Source organism: Mustela lutreola, chromosome 10 (genome assembly GCF_030435805.1).
Source record: "Mustela lutreola isolate mMusLut2 chromosome 10, mMusLut2.pri, whole genome shotgun sequence".
Classification (NCBI taxonomy): domain Eukaryota; kingdom Metazoa; phylum Chordata; class Mammalia; order Carnivora; family Mustelidae; genus Mustela; species Mustela lutreola.
The window spans coordinates 9,264,591-9,285,709 of record NC_081299.1 but is presented as its reverse complement, the minus strand read 5'-3'; the positions used below and the strand labels follow the sequence as shown (position 1 = coordinate 9,285,709).

Here is a 21,119-nt window from a genome sequence, read left to right as displayed (position 1 = left end):
GTCTTCTTCTGTGACCATTTTTCTCTGATGGCATTCATCTCTTTTACAGTTTCGTATGTTTATACCTTAGGAAATATTCTTTGTAAGAGCTGCAACAAACCCTTTTTTTGGGGGGGGGGGATGAGCTGGCATTTACATCTCTCTTATAAGTCCTGAGCTCCATCGCCAATCAAACATTAAGCTTGTTTTCCCCTTGGACGTGAAACTTACAAACCCTAACTCAAGCCTCTGTGAATACTCACTAGATTGTCCCTATGGTTTTGTTCTCACACTGAATATTTCTCCTTGTCTTGTGTTTCTTTTGAAGTATGATGTAAAAAGGGGGTATATGTTGATTTCCCCCCAAAAGACTGAGCGGTTAATTCCCAATAAACCCTCTCTCCCCCACTGCTTCAGAACTAGCTCTCATTGAGACAAATGTCTTCTTTCAAATACCATGCCGCAGCCATGGTAGTAAACCTTCAGCACGAGGACCAGCTCAAATGGCCCGCGCACTACCTTCTGCCCTCACTTCCATACCTCTTCCATACCTTTCCAGAACTGATTTCTAACTCTGTGCTCCCCTCACCATCTGGTCCTCCTTCCTCCTCAAGTCCACTAACCGCCGCCACGTGAATTCAGCACCATGGGTGTAGGTGTGTAGAGAGAGTGAGCAGGAAGAGTAGGTAGGCCACTTGAACAGAAGTGCAACTGAGGTCTTCCCAAGTTGTAGGTTCTACTTCACATGGGAGGCCCAGCTTTATAACAAACCCCCGCATGGGGACCGCATAGGGTTTATTTGTTTATTACCCTTTGACTGACTTCATTTCAAAATGGCCACATGGGTGAGTTGCATTGGCATCAATGTCCCCTTTATCAGATTTGGAAAGTGAGGCCGACAAAGATCTCTCCTTGACCAAATTCTAGTTGGGTTTCTTTGTCCATCCTTACAAGAGTCTAGTTTCAGCAAGAACCCTGCTAAGTCAGCTGAGAGAGAGTGCTTCCACCTGACCAAGTTCCCCATTCCACACCTTTGATGTCCAAGTGGAAGGCTCGCCTTTAGCAAGAACCCTTGCTACCCTTGATGTGTTCTCTCTGTACTTTTCCATCTCCCCTCCCCCATACTCTGTTCCTTGGTTATAATTCCCCAGCTACCGTTGCTGTATTTTGAACCATCTCTCTCCCCTATTGCAGTAGTCTTAAATAAAATCTTCCAACTGTTTTATCAAGTGTCAGAATAGTTGTCTAACATTGGAAACTTAATGATTTGCCTAGTTCACCTGGTCAGTGAGTGGACACAAAGCCAAATGTTTTAATGGCTCATCCGTGTACTCACCAACACACAAAAGACATCTTTGTGTCCCCATGAGCCAGAATACCTGCTGGCCCCTTCCTGGGTTCTGACATCCTTCCGCTTCACCACCTCACCCTTTCATAAATTATAATCCTGGTTGTCAGAAGCAACTGCTTCTTCTTGCATCACGTGTCCTCCTTTATGAAATCCCTGGTTAGAATCTTCCAGTCCAATTATTTAGGAACCAGAATCTCAGGCTCCTTAAGCGAGCCCCTTCTAGGGACTAAGCTTTCCAATGTGGTAGATTATAGAAGGCAGGTGTGACCTGCTTTCTAAGAGCATGCTTCCTTCTCTTTCAGCAGCAGCTCTCCTTGGCTCTGCAAATGAAAGCAGCAGCAACGATCAAGACTAGAACCTTCCCAAGGCTCACCTCTATATCCCCAAATAGTCCCTGTTCACCTAAGTGCTGGGCCCCATTCTGGGCACTAGAGACAGAGGTGAGATGTCTTGTGATTTTAGGTACTGTTGTTGGGGGTGGGGGGTGTTTCTCACAATAAGCAAACAAGGAAAATCTCAAGATAGCACTCTTTTACCCCCTTAGATCTGTCCTCAAAGGGCACTTTCTTGCAGTGGCCTCCCCCCCCATAACTGAAATCAGTACCTCCCCTACACACCCTCAAACACGTGGCAGAATATTCAACCACTCATTTTTTTTTAAAGATTTTATTTATTTATTTGACAGACAGAGATCACAAGCAGACAGAAAGGAGGAAGCAGGCTCCCTGCTGAGCAGAGAGCCCAATGCAGGTCTTAATCCCAGGACCCTGGGATCATGACCTGAGCCGAAGGCAAAGGCTTTAACCCATTGAGCAACCCAGGTGCCCCCTCAACCACTCATTGTGCTGTATCTTCCCTACTTGGCTTCTCCTTAAAATACTTGGCCCATAGGATACACTAAGTAGCTGATGAATGAGCAATGAACTCCAGATGGGAAGAAATGACCTAACGAACCCGGAAGCCCAGAATGAGCTTGGGGCAGTGTACATTCAAGAAACAGAGAGTGGTGGGGGCACTTGGGTGGCTCAGTGAGTAAAGCCTCTGCCTTCGGCTCAGGTCATGATCTCAGAGTCTTGGGATCGAGCCCCGCATCGGGCTCTCTGCTTGGCAGAGAGCTTGCTTCCCCCCTACCCCCGCCTGCCTTTCTGCCTACTTGTGATCTCTCTGTCAAATAAATAAATAAAATCTTAAAAAAATAAAAGAAAGAAACAGAGAGTGGGGGGTGGGGCTGGATGGAAGAAATGAGTTGGAGGAGGTGTGGAGGGCCCGCTGGGTGGGGCTCTCCTTTCAACTGGGAGTATGTGAAGGGGAGCTAGGAGATGACGTCACCTCGGAGTGCCATGTGAATGGGGTGTGTGTATCGGGGAGGGCGCTGGGATTAGACAGAAGCAGGGGGACCACCCAGGCTACCCTGCTGTCCTGGCAGGAGTAGCTGACGCTTGCACCAGGACAGTGAGGTGGCAAGGGGAAAACAAACAAACAAATAAACAGGCAAGTATTGATCAGAATATGTCTGAATTCATCACCCACCAACCATCAGAAATAAATACCAGGGGCACCTGGATGGCTCAGAAGGCCAAGCGCCTGCCTTTGGCTCAAGTCATGATCCCAGGGTCCTGGGAATGGAGTCCTGCATCAGGCTCCCTGCTCAGCAGGAAGCCTGTTTCTCCCTCTCCTTCTCCCTGCCTCTCCCCCGCTTGAGCTCTCTCTCCCTGTCAAATAAATAAATAAAATCTTAAAAAAAAAAAAAAAAAAGAAAAAGGAAAAGAAATACCAAACCTTGGACCTGAAAATTCATTTTCCAACCTGTTACAGCTCCGCGGAGATACAACATTCAGGGTACGAAGGGATGTACTGGGACGATGACACGGGGTCCTTTCCTGGACTTCCCCCTTGTTTTATGAAGAGAGCCACGAAAGTCCCCTCCCTAAGTTGAAGAGCCTCTTGCTGTTTCCATGTCCACGTGAGGGAGAAGCTCCCTGCTGTCCTCTTTCTGCTGACTCGAAGCCTCAAAAATCAGACAGCAGGAGAAGCTTCCATAAAATAAGCATTTTATCTTAAAACAGAAAAGTTGATTTTATTTTTATGTTTTACCTTTCGATGTTTAGTTCTAAAATTAACTGTAGCTTTTCAGATAATATACTTTTTTTTCAGATAATATACTTTTAACCATACTTTTTTTATACCTTTTTAAAGGTATACTTCAACATTTTTAAATTTAAAATCAATTAATTAACATAGAGTGTATGATTAGTTTCAGGGGCAGAGTTTATTGATTCATCAGTTCCCTGTAACACCCAGAACTCATTTCATCACAGGCCCTCCTTACAGCCCCTCCCCCCCAGTCACCCCCTCCCTCCAACGCCTTCCCCTCCAGCAACCTCACTCTGTTTCCTATATAGTTAAGAGTCTCTTGTGCTTTGCATGCCTCTCTGATTTTGTCTTACGAAAGTTGATTTTAGGGGTGCCTGGGTGGCTCAGTGGGTTAAGCCTCTGCCTTTGGCTTGGGTCATGATCTTGGGGTCCTGGGATCGAGCCCCACATTGGGCTCTCTGCTCAGTGGGGAGCCTGCTTCCCCCTCTCTCTCTACTTGTGATCTCTCTCTCTCTCTCTCTCTGTCAAATAAACAAATAAAATATTTTTTAAAAAAAGAAGAAAGTTGATTTTAAAAATAAAGAAGTCATAAGCTGAGTTATCCTCGGGATTTTCAAAGAAAACCTGCGGCATCAGCCAACTGATTGAGGCAATCTTTCGTGTTGCCTGAGGTTTTCCAGCATCTTCAGCGCTCCGGCATCTCACTGCCCAGATAAGCTTTGAAGACGGATGACTACATGGCCATGGAATGGGTTTTGGGACCGTTGAGAAAGAGAATGCTCTTTTTTTTTTTTTTTTTTTCTTACGACATCCTAGGAAGTTCTGGTTTTCCCCTGTAGGAGTAACTGTAGGATAATTAATAAATAATTTTAAATAATTGATCCTAGCATTTCCACCCCCTTGGCCTCCCAGTTACATTTGGGATGAAGCAATGCTTTTGGAGAGAGGTCAAAACATCTGTTTGGAAAACACAAGCAAAAGTGCCTGCTTTTATGCCTTTGCCCCGACACAGGCTTGTGCTTATCACCCTTCCATCATGTCTCAACCCTGCTCTCAGAAGGCTGAAAACAAACACACCTAGAGCAGTGGGAAGGTGCCAGCTCCAACATTTCCTAGCACCCCGCAGACCACCCACGTTGATGCTAAGATCTTCATAGGGTCCTTCATCTCAATTCAAATGGCCCAAATTTAGCTGTTTGATGCTGCTCCCTTAGTTACCAGCAAGTAGGCTTCTGCAACCAGAAGAAAGGTGTTAGGACCTTTGCTTTTATTTACCACATCTTTTGAATCAATCCTCTTGCCTACAGGCTGGCCCGTCCTCTGACCTTGTGAGGAAGTCTTTCCTTGGAATTCTGAAAACCACTTGCTGACCCAAAGCTGTGTGCTGGCCTTCAACTCCTGGCAGACACTGGGCTGCGGCCAGTATGATCACTGATGTGGCCAGTGAGTTCCCCTTGACACCCACCCTTCCTGTGGCTCTTGGTAAATTGCTTACTGGATCAAAAGTGTGGCCATGGAAAATCGAGGCGGCTTCTTGAGGGCTCGGCCCGGCCACTCAGTATCCTACAGTATTCATAATTTTCCTCCAGGACACACAGTGTTACCCTAAAGCCCACAACCGCCCCATATTCCCAGTGCTTGGCACCATGGTAAGTAGTTAGCAGATGTTTGTTGAACGACTGAATGAACACACTGACACTTCTTTTGAATTATCCCTTATGTTGCAATATTCTTGCTGCTTGCTGTCCACTGGGCTGCACTCAAGGATTATTAAATAGCTTCCCCTGAACTTGGCTGATAATAGGACAATCCCCTCTATGGATAAGCTCCGTAGTGTTGCTGTTCAAGGTGTAGTGATCAGCAGCCTGTCCACTCGCGTGCCCCATCCTGGCAGCCCCTGCAGGCCCAGGCTGATACTGAGCTGCGATCACCCACTGTCAGCACTGGGGACGTGTGCCTCTTCCATGAAACTCAAGAGAGACATGTCAAGGCTGAGATCAGACAAGTGTTACCTGTTCCTCGGGAGAAAATCAGGAGAAATGCTGCAGATTAAGATTTGGAGCCATGAAGGGGCGCCTGGGTGGCTCAGGGGGTTAAAGCCTCTGCCTTCAGCTCAGGTCATGATCTCAGGGTCTCTGCTCAGCAGGGAGCCTGCTTCCCCCTCCCCTCTCTCTCTGCCTGCTTCTCTGCCTACTTGTGATCTCTGTCTGTCAAATGAATAAATAAAATCTTAAAAAAAAAAAAAGACTTGGAGCCGTGTTCCCGGACTTCAAAGAGGGGGGATTAGATGCCATGCCCCAAAGACACAGCATTCTGAAGGTCTCTGTCACTGAACATGAGCAGTAAAGAAAGGAGAAGGGCCATGTGGCTGGGGACTCAGCTTTCAGGTCCCTAGCAAGACCTCCCAACAGGCCACCAGCAGGTGGAGGGAGCAGGACATGGAGTCCTCTCGACAGGACACCAGGCTTCCCAGCCACCTGTCAACTGAGGCCTGCTGTGTGCCTTTCACAAATCTTCAAGGTTATTTTCCATGACCACCCAACAAGGAGGTATTGTATTTTATCTTATTATTTAATTTTTTTCAAGTCCACTATAATTATAACAGTGTTACATTAGTTTTAGGTGCACAATATAGCGGCTCATAATTCTACACATTCGTCAGTGCTCGTCACAATAAGGACACCCTTAGTCCCCTTCACCTACTTCCCCCAACCCCCCACACCCACCACCCCTCTGGTAACCACCAGTTCTCTATAGTTAGGAGTCTATTTTTTGGTTTCTCTCTTTTTTCCTTTGTTTTGTTTCTTCAGCTCCACAGAGGAGTGAAATCATATAGTATTTGTCTTTCTCTGACTTATTTTACTTAGCATTAGACTCTCTAGCTCCAACCATGTCGTTGCAAGTGGCAAGATCTCATTCTTTTTCAGGGCTGAGTAATAGTCTATTGTCTATATCTACCATTCTTCTCTATCCATTCATCTGTGGATGGACATTTGAGTTGCATCTGTATCTTGGCTATTGTAAATAATGTTGCAATAAACACAGGGATGTATGTATCTTTTCAAGTTAGTATTTTCATTTTCTTTGGATAAACACCCAGCAGTGGAATTACTGGATCATGTGGTAGTTCTTATTATTTTCTTTCTTTCTTTCTTTCTTCCTTCCTTCCTTCCTTGCTTCCTTTTTTTAGAGAGCAAGAGTGGAAGCAGGGAGGAGGGGAAGGGGCAAAGGTAGAGGGAGAGAGAGAGAGAGAGTCCCAAGCAGGCTCCATGCCTAGTAGAGAGCCCCACCTGGGGCTCGATCTCAGGACCCTGAGATCATGACCTGAGCTGTCATCAAGAGTTGGACGCTTAACCAACTGAGCCACCCAGTTGCCCATGTTGTTCTATTTTTAATTTTTTGAGGAACATCCACATTGTTTTCCAGAGTGGCTATACCAGTTTGCATTTCTAAGGAGGTGTATATTGTAAAAATGGTTGTTATTTTGAATTTATTGGGGAACGTCCAAAACATGGTGCCAAGCACTCTTTACAAAAGCCTTACATGCTCAAGTCATTCTCATATTGAAACCAAGGACCACGAGGCTGAGAGTAAACCGTCCACACAGCCAGAAAGTGGTGATGCAGGGATTAGACATCGGGCCTCTTAGACGCCTAACCCCGCTCGAACCACTGTGTCACGCAGGCTGTATTTATGCCTGTCGCTTTTCTGCAGCTCCCCTCATAGGCTCTCTATGCCACGTGGCCAGGGCTGGGATGGTACCAAAGCTGCTCTGTGGGCTTCTGGATGCCAAGGTCACCCGCAGTTTCATCCTTCCAACTCCACTGCCCATCTAAACCCTACCTACTCATCTACCTGACCCAGGTGAGACATTCTTCCCTCCGTGCCTTCCCAGGATGCCAAGAGAAAGCAATCCCCCTAAACTTGAGCGAGGCTTGATAGCACCAACACTGACTTCTTTTGCTCTGCTAGCGTCCATAAGCTTCCTGGGAGCAGCATCCCATTCTGCTATAGGTTTGCGGCCCAGCCTCCGGCATGGCCTCCGAGAGCGGAATGAATGAACGCATGGACAGTCACACTTCTCAGCATTCACAGATCAGCTTCCCCGCTCCCCCTCCCAACCCTCCCCGCAACCACAATCTTGGGGCTCAGAACTCCTCAAGTGTTAAAACTCAAGGCTGCTGATTACAACCTCTACCAAGATTACTCAACCTGGGGAGAGGTTTTTTTCTGTTGACCAAGAGCAGAAATGTTCTCAGGAAAAGAGGAAATAAGTTCAGCTTTGTAAACTGCAGTCAACACCTCGCTAACAACTTTTCTGGAACTTACTGCGTCCAGCGGCCCTTTGGAAAGGCCACCTCACAGAGAGGACGGTTTTGTACATGAAAAAACCAAAGGACTAAAACCTGTTTTAGAAGTCCTGCCCCGGAGCAGAGCATCTCAACGGGGTGGCAGAGTGTTTGGGAAATCGCTCGCCATCTGCTCGGAAACCGAGCTTCTGATTCACTCGGCGCTGTCAGCTGAGCAGGCCCTGATGTTGCAAGAGTGAAAAGAGAAGCCCCTTTGGCTCTGACCTCACCATCCACCCATGTAGCTCACAGACAGCCCAGCTGTGCACGGACTAGGACGAGGCCTTACAGGAATGTGCAGAATGTGGCCGTGTTTCCATTAGCTGCCCTTGGCCTTGATCCTGGGCCTGGCTGGGGAGTCTGAAGTGTGCTTCGGTAGATTTTTAAAAACAATCTTTCTTAGCTGGGGGTGAATCTCTTCTGACCCTCCTTGCCATGTTTTTCCCCTTGATCCGATAAATGGGAAGGAGTTCAGGCAGCAAACGGTGTCTCTAGGTGTACCTCTGATGTCCTTTTGATTATCTTTCCAGGTACCCATCAAATACATCAAATTGGATGTCCTACTATTACCTCCAAGTCCCTGCATCTAAAACGGAGTGCCTGAACTTGAACTCCTCCTTCTAACACTGGTTCCAAACCTATCATCCCTCCAACCTGATTTTTATATTTCTACCACCTGCCTCTGTTGTTTCTGCCCAAAGACTGTGATCTTTGTGGTTCCCTCCCTCTTCCTCCTGATGAATGTTTACTATGTACCAATCATGTGTCCTTTCAAGTGCAGAGTAAGACATGGGTACTGCCCTCTTCTCTAATGGGCAAGAGATACGCAAATATCTCTTTGAGTATCAGTGATTAATTGAAGCAATCTCGAATCCCTTCTTGACCTTTTGGCTAAGATCAAGTGCACAGCAATCTTGAAAAAGAACAAAGTAGGAGGACTCGCACTTCCCAACTTTGAAACTTACTACAAATAATCAAGACTGTGTAGCATTGGCATAGGGATAGATGTTTAGAAAAACGGAATAGAATTGAGGGTCCAGAAATAAGCCCTTCCGTTTATGGGCAGTTGATTTTTGACAAAGGTGCCAGGATAACTTGCTGGGAAAGAACTACCTTTTCAACTAATGGTTCTGGGACACCCGGACAGCCCCATGCAAAAGAAAAGAGTGGGCCCTCGACTTCATATCACATGTACGAAGGAACTCCAAATGAGTCAAAGAACTAAATGTAAGATCTAAAACTACACAACTTTTGGAAGTAAACTAAGAGTAAACCTTTGTGACCTTAGATGAGGCAATGGGTTCTTAGATATGATACAAACCATACAGGCAATAAAAGAGAAAAAAAACCAGATAAATGGGACTTCAAAAATTTTAAAATTTTTGCTTCAGTGGACACCATCAAGAAATTTAATGGGAAGAATATTTGCAATTCCTGTGTCTGATAAGGGTCTGGTATCCAGAATATATAAAGACTTCAACAATAAACAGACGACTCAATTTTAAAGGGGGAATAGGTTTGAATAGACATTGCTTGAAAGAAAATGTGGGTGCACCTGGCTGGATCAGTTGGTGGAGCATGCGACTCCTGACCTCCGGGGTGTGAGTTCAAGCCCCACACTGGGTGTAGAGAGTACTTAAAAATAAATATTTTTTAAAAAGAAGATATGTAAATGGCCAACAAGTACATGAAAAGAATACTGAGCATTGTCAGTCATTAGAGAAATACTAATCAAAATCACAATGAGATACCCCTTCACACCCATTAGGAAATGGCTACCATCAAAAAATGAAAAGAAACAAAACAACATGAAAATAACCAGTGCTGGCAAGGATGTGGATAAATTGGAACCCTTCTGCATCATTGATAGGAATGTAAAATAATGTAGCTACTTTGGAAAACAGCTGGGCAGTTCCTCAAAAAGTTACACATAGTTACCATATGATTGGCCAATTATATTCCTAGGGATATACCTGAGAGAGATGAAAACATCAATCCACATAAAGATTTGTACATGAATGCTCCTAGCCACACTATTCATATAGCCCCAGAGCAGAAGCAAGCCAAATGTCCATCAATCGGTCATGAACAGATAAATAACAGATTGAGTATTATTCAGCCATTGGAGTTTAATAAAATTCTGACACACACACTACACCAACAATGAACCTTGAAATCATGCCGGATGAAAGAAACAAGGCACAGAAGGCCATATATTGTCAGATTCCATTCACGTGAAATGTCTAGAATGGGCAAATCCAGACAGACAAAAAGTAGCTCTGTGGCTGCCAGAAATGGGGGAGAGGGCAAAGGGGAGCAACTTCTAATGGTTTGGTATTCAATTTATTTCTCCATTTAAGATTTTATTTTTAAGTCTTCTCTACACCCAACGTGGGGCTTGAACTCACAACCCCAAGATCAAGAGTCGCATGCTCCACTGACTGAGCCCGCCAGGTGCCCCTGCCTATTCAATTTCGAACAGCTAATTTTATGATCTGTGAATTATCTACTAATAAAAAAAATTAATAATGTTATGTTGTAAGAGGTGAATAGTAGGGACTCAAGAAATGAGAGAATAAGAAATCAGGAAATTCCAAGCTCTAAGTCATGCTGGCTAGGATTCCCCCAAATCTGATCTCATCCCCCATTATGTGATCACCACACGTAGTTGCTCATCTCCTGACCCCCACACCCCCACCCAAGTGATCCCCTAAACTAGATTCAATCCCGTATGGTTCTTGTCATCATTTTTTCCCCCAACAACTGCCATTCATGGCCCCCCTTACTCCCATGTGCAATTATTGCCTCTTGCCTACAGAAAAAGGTTCAGCTCTCCCCCTTAGCAGGGACTCATCCTTCTTCCCAACTACTCCCACTCCAACACCAGTGAGCCGGCATGAATCTTCTTATACAAACTCCAGATTGTTCTAACTTCTGTGCCTTTGTTCAAGCAATCTCTCCCGCCTGGACTGCCCTTCCCTGCCACCGTGTCCAACCAATTCTACCATTTTTCACAGCCAAGATCAAGCCCCATCTGCTCCCCAAGACCTTCTCCAGCCAACAATGGCCTAAAAATCTCATTGCCAAACTCTGGGCAGCAAAAATGGCCCTTGCCACTCAGGACATGCCATTTTATGTTGTCTCTATGTTCTTTATACACGTACACCACACACACCTGTTTTGCCTCTCTCCGTGAGCTGTGATTCCACTTAATGCTTCTCTACCTCTTAAAGTTCTTACTAACGTGTATATGCCCTGTATATGCGTAAGGGGGCAGGCCCATGTGCTTCAGTTCGGTACCCCAATGCCAGCCAAGGCTTCAGTCTGAAGTACGCATCTAACAACCGTGGTATTGCTGCTGTAAGAGGTACTTGAAGAAATCAATTGACCGACTTTTCTGGGTGTCCTTGGAAGCCTTGAGGCCAGGGCACAGGAGGTCGTCGTGCTGAGTGGTTAGGAGCATGGGCTTTGGGGTTGAGTTGCCTGGATTCAACAGTCACACCATTCCTGCTTACTACCTGTGTCTGCCTGTTAAGTTCCTGAACTTCTCTGAGCCTCTACACTGGTCTATAAAATACAAATAGTTCCTGCCTCGTAGGTCTGTTGCACAGATTAAATGAACCTGGGCTTGGAAAGTGCTGGAAAAGTGCTAAGCCAGTGGATGTTAGCCATTATAGTTACTACTGTTAACATCACGCATGCAGAATCTAGTTCCCTTGGCTTTATAGTTTCAGAAATTTAATCTTATTACCGGGTGATCCAGCTCACATGATGCTGTTTCACATTAGCCAAACTTACAAGAGGCCAGGAAACCCAATAGTTTATTTATAACAGGAAATGTGTTTCCAATGTTGTGCGCATTTGCTAAGCAAGGCACTGCCCTTCGAAAGATTGAAATACCTGGTGTATATACAAGGCAAAGGGTGGGGCTCTTAGATGGAATCATTTCCAGACTGTGATGGAACAGAGCTCCCTGATTCATCGTAGAACAGTCACCGTGACTGAGATCAGAACACCCAAGGCCACCCTGCAGGACATCTCGCATACTAGCCGTAAGCCTGGATAACATGTACCTTGCCTGACTCACAAATCAGTCACTCAGTATGTACTTGCTAAATAAATGAATTCCTTGGGCAGGGCAGCTTTACCGTCATCAAATCCTCATCCGTTTTCTCTCCCTTTCTGGATTCTATGCAAACAGACACCTTTCTTCCTCAGGCAGGATACTATTCATTAGATAACAGCTTTTTCCGTCAGTTATAGTCATGTTTTATTCTCCTGGATGGAGACATTGTAATGAATTGCAGGAAATACTGCATTCTCATCAATAATGTGTTTACTTATCTTGTGGCTTCTTTGCCCCCCTTCCCATCTGTAGTCTGTGTAACTGACATCCCCCTGCAGGTTTCAAACACTAACAATGTCAATTATGACCCCATGTCTGCAGTGATACTGCGTCCACAGTGATACTGTGGCGTGGGGGGCCACTGGTAGCCTTATCCGCCAGGATACAGGTGGAGAGCCCATCTTCCTATGCTTGCTGATTTTTGTTTTTTCTTTCTCCCTGCCTGAAATTGAGGGTTGCCCTAAACAATGTCAGTTTGCAGGTCCTCTGATAACTAGTGAATGAGGGGGTTAGGTCTGCAGGTTTCCTTCTGGACTTAAGCGAGATTCCCCTCAAACAGCAAGAGCACCTGGCCAGACAACATGAAGGGAGAGCCTGCTCACCCCTATCTTTGAAGTTCCAGGGAATGCTTGCCTGGGACTGGCCAGCCCTCCAGGAGCCAGTGGTTGGTGAGGCCTGGGGTGCCGCAAGGACAGAAGCAGCCACCTTGTTTTCTCCGCCCGGATGAAGTTGGCAGAACTCCCGTTGTTCCCTAACCCGGCTCCATCTCTTAGCCTGCGGAGAAAATGCCTGATCTCTTTCCTTTCCCAAAAAGTTTGATGAAATCGACAAGGAAAGGATTCAAGATTTCTATCCAGAGTTGCTTTTATCTCTTGCCCACCCCTGCGGGAATCCTAAGACTTATCTCCGTAACTGTTGACTTATCTATAGAAATGCTCTCCACTCCATCCCCCCAATCACTGGATTCTCTTCCAACATATCAGCCCCACTGGGAATTTCCTTGAGGGACTTCCTTGGAGAGCCCTGCAGAATCTTCCTGAGATCGCTCCAATGAGTCTCAGAAGGGCACTGCTAGGTATCTGAGCCTCTGGTCTTTCTACGTCCTCCCCTGAACCACTTCCATACATTGTAGCCTGGTGTGTCTGTTCTTAGAGCCAGAAATATGACAAATATTCAGATAAGCCAACGGAATGTAAAGCACAGGTCCGTTGCTCTGCTGGCGAAGACTTCAGGGAATGCTTTGTAAAGTTAGGCGTGCCTCTCTCCAGAGAGCACACAGCTCAAATCCTGCCCCTGGCTCTGTACCAAGAGCTCAGGAGATGCTGGGTTACCTTTTGGGGAATGAATTAATGAACCCTATTTTAATGCACTATGACATCTTCATTCTTACAGGAATAACACGGCAGATATTTAACATAAAGGACTTTTTTAATACCTTTAACATTTTTCCTTTTTTTTTTTTTTTTAACTTTATTCATTTATTTGAGAGAGAGACCGAGATAGCAAGAAAGAGTACAAGCGGGGAGCAGAGGGAGAAGCAGGCTCCCTGCTGAGTAGGGAGCCTAATGCAGGGGCTTGTACCCAGGACCCCAGGATCAAGCCCTCACCGGAGACAGATGCTCAACCCACCGAGCCACTGAGGCACCCCAACTTTTTTTTTGTTTTCATGTGTAAGGAGCTTAAAGTGACATTAATCTTTAATTTCAAGTGCAACCTTTAGTTTTTCATGCGGCTTTGTCCTATATTGGAAAGAGCTTGGGGTTTGGAGTTAGACTCATTTTTGAATCCTAGTTCTGGCATATTCTGAAGATTATGATATATAATTGAAGGAGATGATTAAATGAGGGAACGGTGACTTTCCTAGCACATGGTGGGGGTGGAAATGGGAGTAAGGTGGTGTCCTCCCTACTCGGCCAGACCACACTCCATCATGCCAAGGTTTGGGGTCCTTATAATTCTCTGGTCTGGACAGACTCATGGACCACGCACGTCAGAGACTAGAGAAAGAGAGAAGGCTCGGCCAGCATTCTGCCTTACTCACCATGTCTGGACTTCACCTTCTCACGCTTGGATACTTCTTAAAAATGTGCTTTTACACCGTTAAATGCTATTTTGAATCTCATATACCAATGTAATGGATAGACCTCCCTCCCAAAGACTCGAACGGACCTGGTAAACACCAAGGCTTGGTAGATGCCTTCAGAGCAACAAAAACCCTTAGCAACTCCTGAAGACCTCAGAAGCACCGAAACTGACTGCCAAGAATTTCGGGGAAATCACAGGGAAATTTGTTCGCCGCATGATGAATCCTGGGTGGACTCATCCCGGAAAATCACGTGCGGGCTCGCAGCAAGCGGCTGCTTGCAGAATTTTACAAAATAAACCAACTCACAGAGAGGCTCCGATGTCGGCGTTTTGCATGGAAGTTCAGAGCGGGGGCGGGGTCCTGACAATTGAGGAAAATGCCAGATGTGTGGACAACAGAGCTCCTTTGAATCCACTCCGTTCCAAAGAGACAGACACATGGGACCAGATTACAAAACCGAACCAGATTATACACGAGATGAGGGAAACCCAGTGGGGGAGTAGGATCCTGGGAGAAGGAGAATAAAATTCATCACCATAATTACCCCCAGCCCCAGGAGCCACAATAGCTCAGCTCAATGAAGTTATTCATCCATATTCTCTGCACTGCAGTCATTATCCTCAGACAAAACCCCTCCTGGGCCTCAGCTGCTTGCTGCCAGCCCAGCAACTCAGCATCCACACACGGCCAGCACCCCCCACAGCCTGGGGAGGTGGGGGTGGGAGATGGGGGGCTGGCTCTGTCTTTAACAGCCAGTTTCTAGCACCGACTAGCAGCTGATGGTTTTGTTTGGTTGTTTGGTTGGTTTTTTTCCAGACCAGATTTATAGATGCCTAAGGTCAGTTTCCCCCCTCCTGCAAACCACTCCAGATAGAGGACCTCTGACTTTCAAACACTGGCTTAATGATAATTACAGTCAGCCCTTTCCTAGGAGGAAACAGAGGATGCTGCCTGCCTCTCCTTAGCTGACCTGGGATGTGGCTCAGTCTGGGGGTCTCCCACACCTTGCCCCAGGGAGCACAGAATGGTATCATCTGCATACTGTCTCGACAAAAGGGAAATGTTAAGTGCAGAGCTGTGGGTGTTCCAAAGGAAAGAGAAGTTCCAAAGATAGGACGGCCACGAATAGCCCATGGCCCTATAAAGATAGTTGCTCTTGTCCCTCCGAAGCCTACAGCCCGGCAGAGAGTCATACGCCCTGTGTAATTTCCCCAGGGCTGGGTATTACTGTCTACCCCTCAAGAAGGGGGTAGACACAATCACTCCCTCCAAGAAGGATTTGCCTGGTACTTGACCCACCTCTATCCTCAATTTGGAAAATGTAGAAGTTTACCTTTCAGCAGCCTCCAACCCCCAAGATCACTAGTGAGCTTACAGTTCCTTCCACCGTATTTAGTGAGCAAATACTATGTGCCCGATACTGTTCTGACCCTGGGGATCAAGGCTAAGACAGAGCTCCGTTCTTGGGAGCTTATATTCTGTTGGGGAAACAGATCAAAATAAAAGCCCAAGAAAAATCAAATCAAATGCTGACAGACAACAGAAGGAAGCAAGATGGGAAGGGGAGGTAGGAGTCAGGAAGGGGAAAGGGCCAGGGGAGCCCCCACCATCAGATCTAATACAGGAACGGTCTAAGGTAGACGCGAACACTCATTCAGTCATTGATGTTGGCCAAGTTCAACACAACACACGGCCCGAAACCAACTTAGACGGCAAGGTTCACAACCATCTTCCCCTGCTTCCCAATACTCAGGAGCCCCCCCCCCCCCACTCCAGTCCTTCTGTGCACACTATTCTCTCCAGGGAAGATAACGGAGGCCTCTTCCAGACCATCCCATGGATGGGGCCCTGAGGGTTTCCAGTGTTGGTGCGCAGGGTGTAAGACCTGGCGGCCCCCATAGGGAAACGATCGCTGAAGGCCCCCCACCTCCATACAGGGGGCCAACTTCTTCTGAGGCCTTTCTGCATTCCTCCAAAACACAGCCCCATAGGAAAGCCCGGTCCAGCCAGGGGAAGGCTCCTGGTCTCTATCCTTCTACCCTATGTCTCACGAGCTGAGCAGGGGGGTGCTGGAGGGGGGTTGCCCCAGAGGGAGGTCCCCTCTGCTCCCCTCCCTTGCTGCCTGTGGATGAGATGCGTGGGCTCCTCCTCCCACACCCCCACTCAGCCATTGCTTTGGCCCCAGGCACCAGCCACGCCACTGTCTCTCCTGCAGGTCCCCTGGACTCGGGCACGCACCCACTTCCCAGCTCCCCTCAGCTCTCCCAGGCAACCTCAAATACCAGGCCCAGGCATTCCAGCAAGTCTCAGCTCGCTCATCGCCGCCAGCAGTGGTGGCAGGGAGCCATTCTGCTGGGTCTTACCTCCTTCTGCTGGATCCCAGAGCCACGAGCTTCCCAAAACCAGGAGCAGAACTGGCACCTTCCACATCTTCTCGGTTGACTTGCTCTCTGTCTGTGGGGCCGAGCCCTTGGTTTCTGTGCTGGGGGTTAGATGAAAAAGCTTTGTAGTCAGAGGCCCAGTGGGGCCAGAGAACAGGGGCCGGGAGGCGGGGAGCAAAAAAAAATAAAAAAATTAAAAAAATAAAAGCAAAACCCAGCGCAGGAGGGATCCCCAAGCTTCCTTCTCCCTCTGCGGCTGAGGAGCAAACTTTGCAATTGGAAACTTTGCGAGGAGTCAGCATTTATCTCTCCCTAGGAGGGCGGGGAGCTGCTGGCCCTAAGGTGGTCTCCGTCTGGGGCTCACTAGGACCGCCCTCTGCCTCTGTTTGGCTAGCGCTAAAATGATGACCTCAGGCCAGGTTTAAAGTTACAGGGCCACAGCTGCCGGGCTGCCCCGGGGCTTGGGAAGAGCCCTGAGCCCCAACAGGAGGGGAAGGGGGAGCCTCAGTGAGCAATTTATTTTACTTTTTTAAAATATTTTACTTTATTATTCTTGGGTTTTGTTTTTTTGTTTTGTTTTGTTTTTTGTTTTTTCTAAAGAGTAGTCACAGGCTTTTTGTTTGTTTGTTAGGAGAAGTAAACTCTTCCTTGTGTGGCCAGTAATTTTACAACCGAGCCTGGGATTGTTCCTGTAAATATTGAATTTGATTTTTTTTTTTAAGTGTCTGTCCTCATCTGGGTGGGCCAGGGGCGGATCGGGCTGGTAGAGTAGCTCGGGGGGTGGGGGTGGGGGCTGCACCCGAGAGCTGGTGGGGAGTTTGGCGGACTCCCCAGCTCTGACTGTTTTAGAAAAAGGTTGTTGGAGATGGGCTTCTCCTCACTTTGGATGCCACGCTGCGGTGCTGAATGGACGAACAGACAGATGGACAGATGGATGAGCAGACGGACAGCCATGGGCAGTGAGTGAGGTGCCACAGCCCAGGGATGGCCAAGGACCCACCTGATCACCAGATCTGTGTTTGCTTCCATCCCTTTTAATTCTGGAATGTGGCCCCCACTTTACTGCTTTAAGCGATCTTGCCCTGATCTCAGGTACCCGGTGTTAGCAACAGATAAACTTGTGGGTTTTTTTTTTTTTTTTATTTTTAAATCTTTTCTTCTGAACTGTTGGAATTCTTCTAAAAAGAAAAAAATTTTTTAAAGGTTTTATTTATTTGACAGAGCACAAGAGAGCATAAGCAGGGGGAGCAGCAGAGAGAGAGGCAGAGGAAGAAGCAGGCTCCTGGCTGAGCACAGAGCCCAATGCCATGCTGGGGGCTTTGATCCCCAGGACCCCGGGATCATAACCAGAGCCAAAGGCAGCTGCTTAACTGACTGAGGCACCCAGGTGTCCCAAAAAGAAAATTTTTTGAGAAGAGGCGATAGGGTTGTGGTCTCTGCCCCTTCCCAGATGCCACAAATTCCATTCCACAGAAAGAACCTAAAGCCCCAAACTCCTGGCTGGAATGAAAATTCGTTATTTTCAGATCCTCATTCCGGACCCTGATTCCAAATGTTTTGTGTCATAAAAATCACTAGGGCTTGGTTGCTTTAAAGGCTCAGATTTCTGGGCTCCACCCCCAACTCCTTAAATCAGGCCCTTTGGGAATTTACGTGTTAAGTCAGGATCACAGGAGAACTTGTCCACAGGGGTATTTAATAAACCCTATCCACTGGCCTTGCTTCTTGAACCGCATGTGAAACACCACGGTGTGGTTAGTGCAGGTGCACTCCTGTGGGTCTGGGTGGGGAGAGTCTGCATTTTTGAAAATCTAGACAATGTTTTATCTTGGAGCTACAAGATAGGAGCTGACATCTGACCTAAAGGGCCCTCAGGGTCAAGGGGTCGAAAGTGTAGAGATAAAACAGAAGATAATCAGGCTGCCTCCCCCATCTTTTAGAAGCTTATTACTGCATTATCAGGAATGTTTGTTCACAGATGGAATGATACAGCCTGTTCGATGGAGAAACGTTGCAAATCCATTCTAAAGTTAAAAAAAAAAAAAAGGTGGAATAAAAGAAAGATAAAGATACTCTCTTCACTTGGAAACAGGGATAGAAGGAAGCCTGGGTGGGAGAGAATGGGTTCAAATCAGCTAATCTGGAGGGGCACTTGGGGCTAGGTTATTACTCAAGGAGATGCCCCTCTCCCCACCTCCACCACCAGGCACCTGCCTGCGGGGGCTGGGGGGTTGGGGCTTGGGGAATGAGTCTAAATTCTACAAGGTTTGTTACTGGACCTTCTGGTAGAGGATGAAGGAGGCGGAGGACATAGGGAGTTGCGCCGTGTTGGAGGCCATCCTGGGGAGGGGGGGAGGGACAGGACCAAAGGAGTCTGTGGACATGGTCCAGATGCTGTTGGCTTGAGTAACGGGAGAGAGGCTGGAGGAACCTAGTGGACGGACCTTCCTCAGTACTACAAACAACAGAGGAGAGAGAGGTGATGCTGGTCTCGGTCTCCGGCATAGGGGTCGGAGCCGGGATGCCTCTGAGTGACTCGAGGTTAGGCTAAAGAGCCTTTGATAAAGCGTGTCAGATTTGGAAGCCTGAGAGCAGCCCAGATGAGAGGAAGAAGGAAACAAGCAGAGAGGATGTGCCAGGAGATTCCTCCATTCTTTGAGTTTGGGCCCCCCAAAACAGCGACTGGTAAGGTAACAGTGCTATTCACCCCATTCCCCAGGAACTCTAACACCATCTCATTTAATCTTCAAAATAATCCCTGGGGTAAGAACACTGATAAAACCCGTTACATAAGGAAACGGGTTCCCAAAGTGGTTTCCAAAGCAAGTGTGTACCAAATTTGTGTGGAGGACTGGCTGGTTAGAAATAAGACCTCGAGGGACTTCTGGCTGGTTCATTTGGTAGAGCCGTGGAGCATGCAACTCTTGAGCCCAGGATCCTGAGTTCGAGTCCCACAGTGGGCATAGAACTTCTTTAAAAAAAAATTTTTTTTAAAGATTTTATTTATTTATTTGACAGACAGATCACGAGTAGGCAGAGAGGCTGGCTGAGAGAGAGAGGGAAGCAGGCTCCCTGCTGAGCTGATAGTGTGATGCAGGGCTCGATCCCAGGACCCCAGGATCATGACCTGAGCCGAAGGCAGAGGCTTAACCCACTGAGCCACCCAGGCACCCCCCCAAATTTTTTTAAAATTAAGACACTGATCTCTGGGCCCCACTCCTGAATTTCTGATTATAGATCAAGAGTAGACTCCAAGGGTTTGCATTTCTAACCAGTTCCCAAGTGACACACTGGCCCCGGGGCCCTACTTGGAGAACCACTGGTTTAGAGACAACACAAACATTCCAGGGTCATCGGAAGCGAGTGGCAGGACTACTGTCCTTCTATTGCACAACTCAAGCCTATTGATAGGGCTCTGTTTTGCTTAAGGATGTAGAGGGAGAGGTCTCTAAGTTGCTTTTTGGGAGCAGGATGCCCCTATGGGTGGGGGACCAGGCTGCAGAAGGAGAAGACACAGAGCCTACCTGAGAGCCTCCCTGTGGAGGGATGCTGGAGAGTAGAAGTCGGGATCTCTCATTCTCCCTGCCTGCTCTGGGGGCCCCCACAGAGTCTGAGAGCTTCCCCATGCTCTCCGGGAAGCTTTCTCAAGCCTCTTCTCTTACTTCTCAACACACACTGCTCCAGATGGCACCTGGTGTCAAGGTGAGTGAGCTCTGTGACTTGGGAGTAAATCAAGCACTTAGGTGTACAGCTGGGTCCAAAATGTATTTAGCAGGAACGGGATGAGGCGGAGAGTGGGGAAGACAGGTGGGGAGTGGTGTGGGGCTGTAGAAACTCACAGCAGCTTGGTTTGCTGGAAGGAACCCGAGTGTTTTAGAATCAGTTCTAAGACAACTTCAACAGTTCAGCTCCAAGGTGGCCTCGGGCAATGCAAGTCTCAGTTTCTGCATCTTTAAAATGGGCGTGCTATTCCTACTTGGAAGGACTCTGTGCACAACCAACAATGTAATTGCCATGATTGCTATGATGGTTGTTTCTGCCGGGCCCTGTCTGGTTCTCAGCCTCTTGAATCCTCCAGCACCCACCTGTGCCCCCCTGTGCCCACGGGAATCCTCAGCCAGTCCCTCTGTCAGAGGTTCTCAGCATGGGCCCAGTGGAACTGGTTCCTTTCCGCCTTAGGACACCCAGCTGGTCCGGTACATGAGGACTTCGCATCTGCTTGTCCTCTGTTAGGTCCAGCCCTCACCTCGGGCCTTATCCCTGGGATCCTTATCCAGGATCCCTGTCCAGGGTCCCTCAAGGACCCCTCTGGGAAGCCGGATTATGTCCTAGTTCTATGTGGGAACGAGTGCTCGGCACCAGGACCCTACCTGGAGGCTGGATCCTGCCATTCCAAAAATGATGGAGAACTGGCTTGGATTTCTATTTGCCAGAACTCCCCTAGGGGTCTCCCCAAGGCTGACTGCCCCTTCCAACAGTCAGAATCAAACTCATGCCCATTTCATTGGGGTGCACATGATTTTGCAGACCTTGCAGACCCCCAAAGAGAATTTTGAGAAACAAGATACCAGACATCTTTAATCACAGAGTTAAGTAAGTATATGCTTAGCAGGAGGTAGGACCTATTAACTACTTCATAAAAAGGAATAAGGTGAAGATGGACTGTCATTGGAAAAAATACTCCACGATACAATTTGTTAACATTGAATAAGTGCTGACCGTGAAAAAGTTACATGAAAACTTTATCTATGAG

General features: G+C 47.4%; 1 protein-coding gene across 2 annotated transcripts in view; it reads right to left on the bottom strand.

Moving 5' to 3' along the window:
* PDPN (podoplanin) overlaps positions 1–16,725 on the bottom strand; it is a 29,744-nt gene extending 13,019 nt beyond the window's left edge. For both annotated transcript variants that reach the window (XM_059136571.1, XM_059136572.1), the window contains exon 1: positions 16,349–16,725. In XM_059136571.1, coding sequence (XP_058992554.1) covers positions 16,349–16,415 — 67 coding nt within the window. In that variant the 5' untranslated portion in view covers positions 16,416–16,725. The remainder of the gene's footprint in view (positions 1–16,348) is intronic.
* Between the last annotated feature and the right edge of the window lie 4,394 nt (positions 16,726–21,119).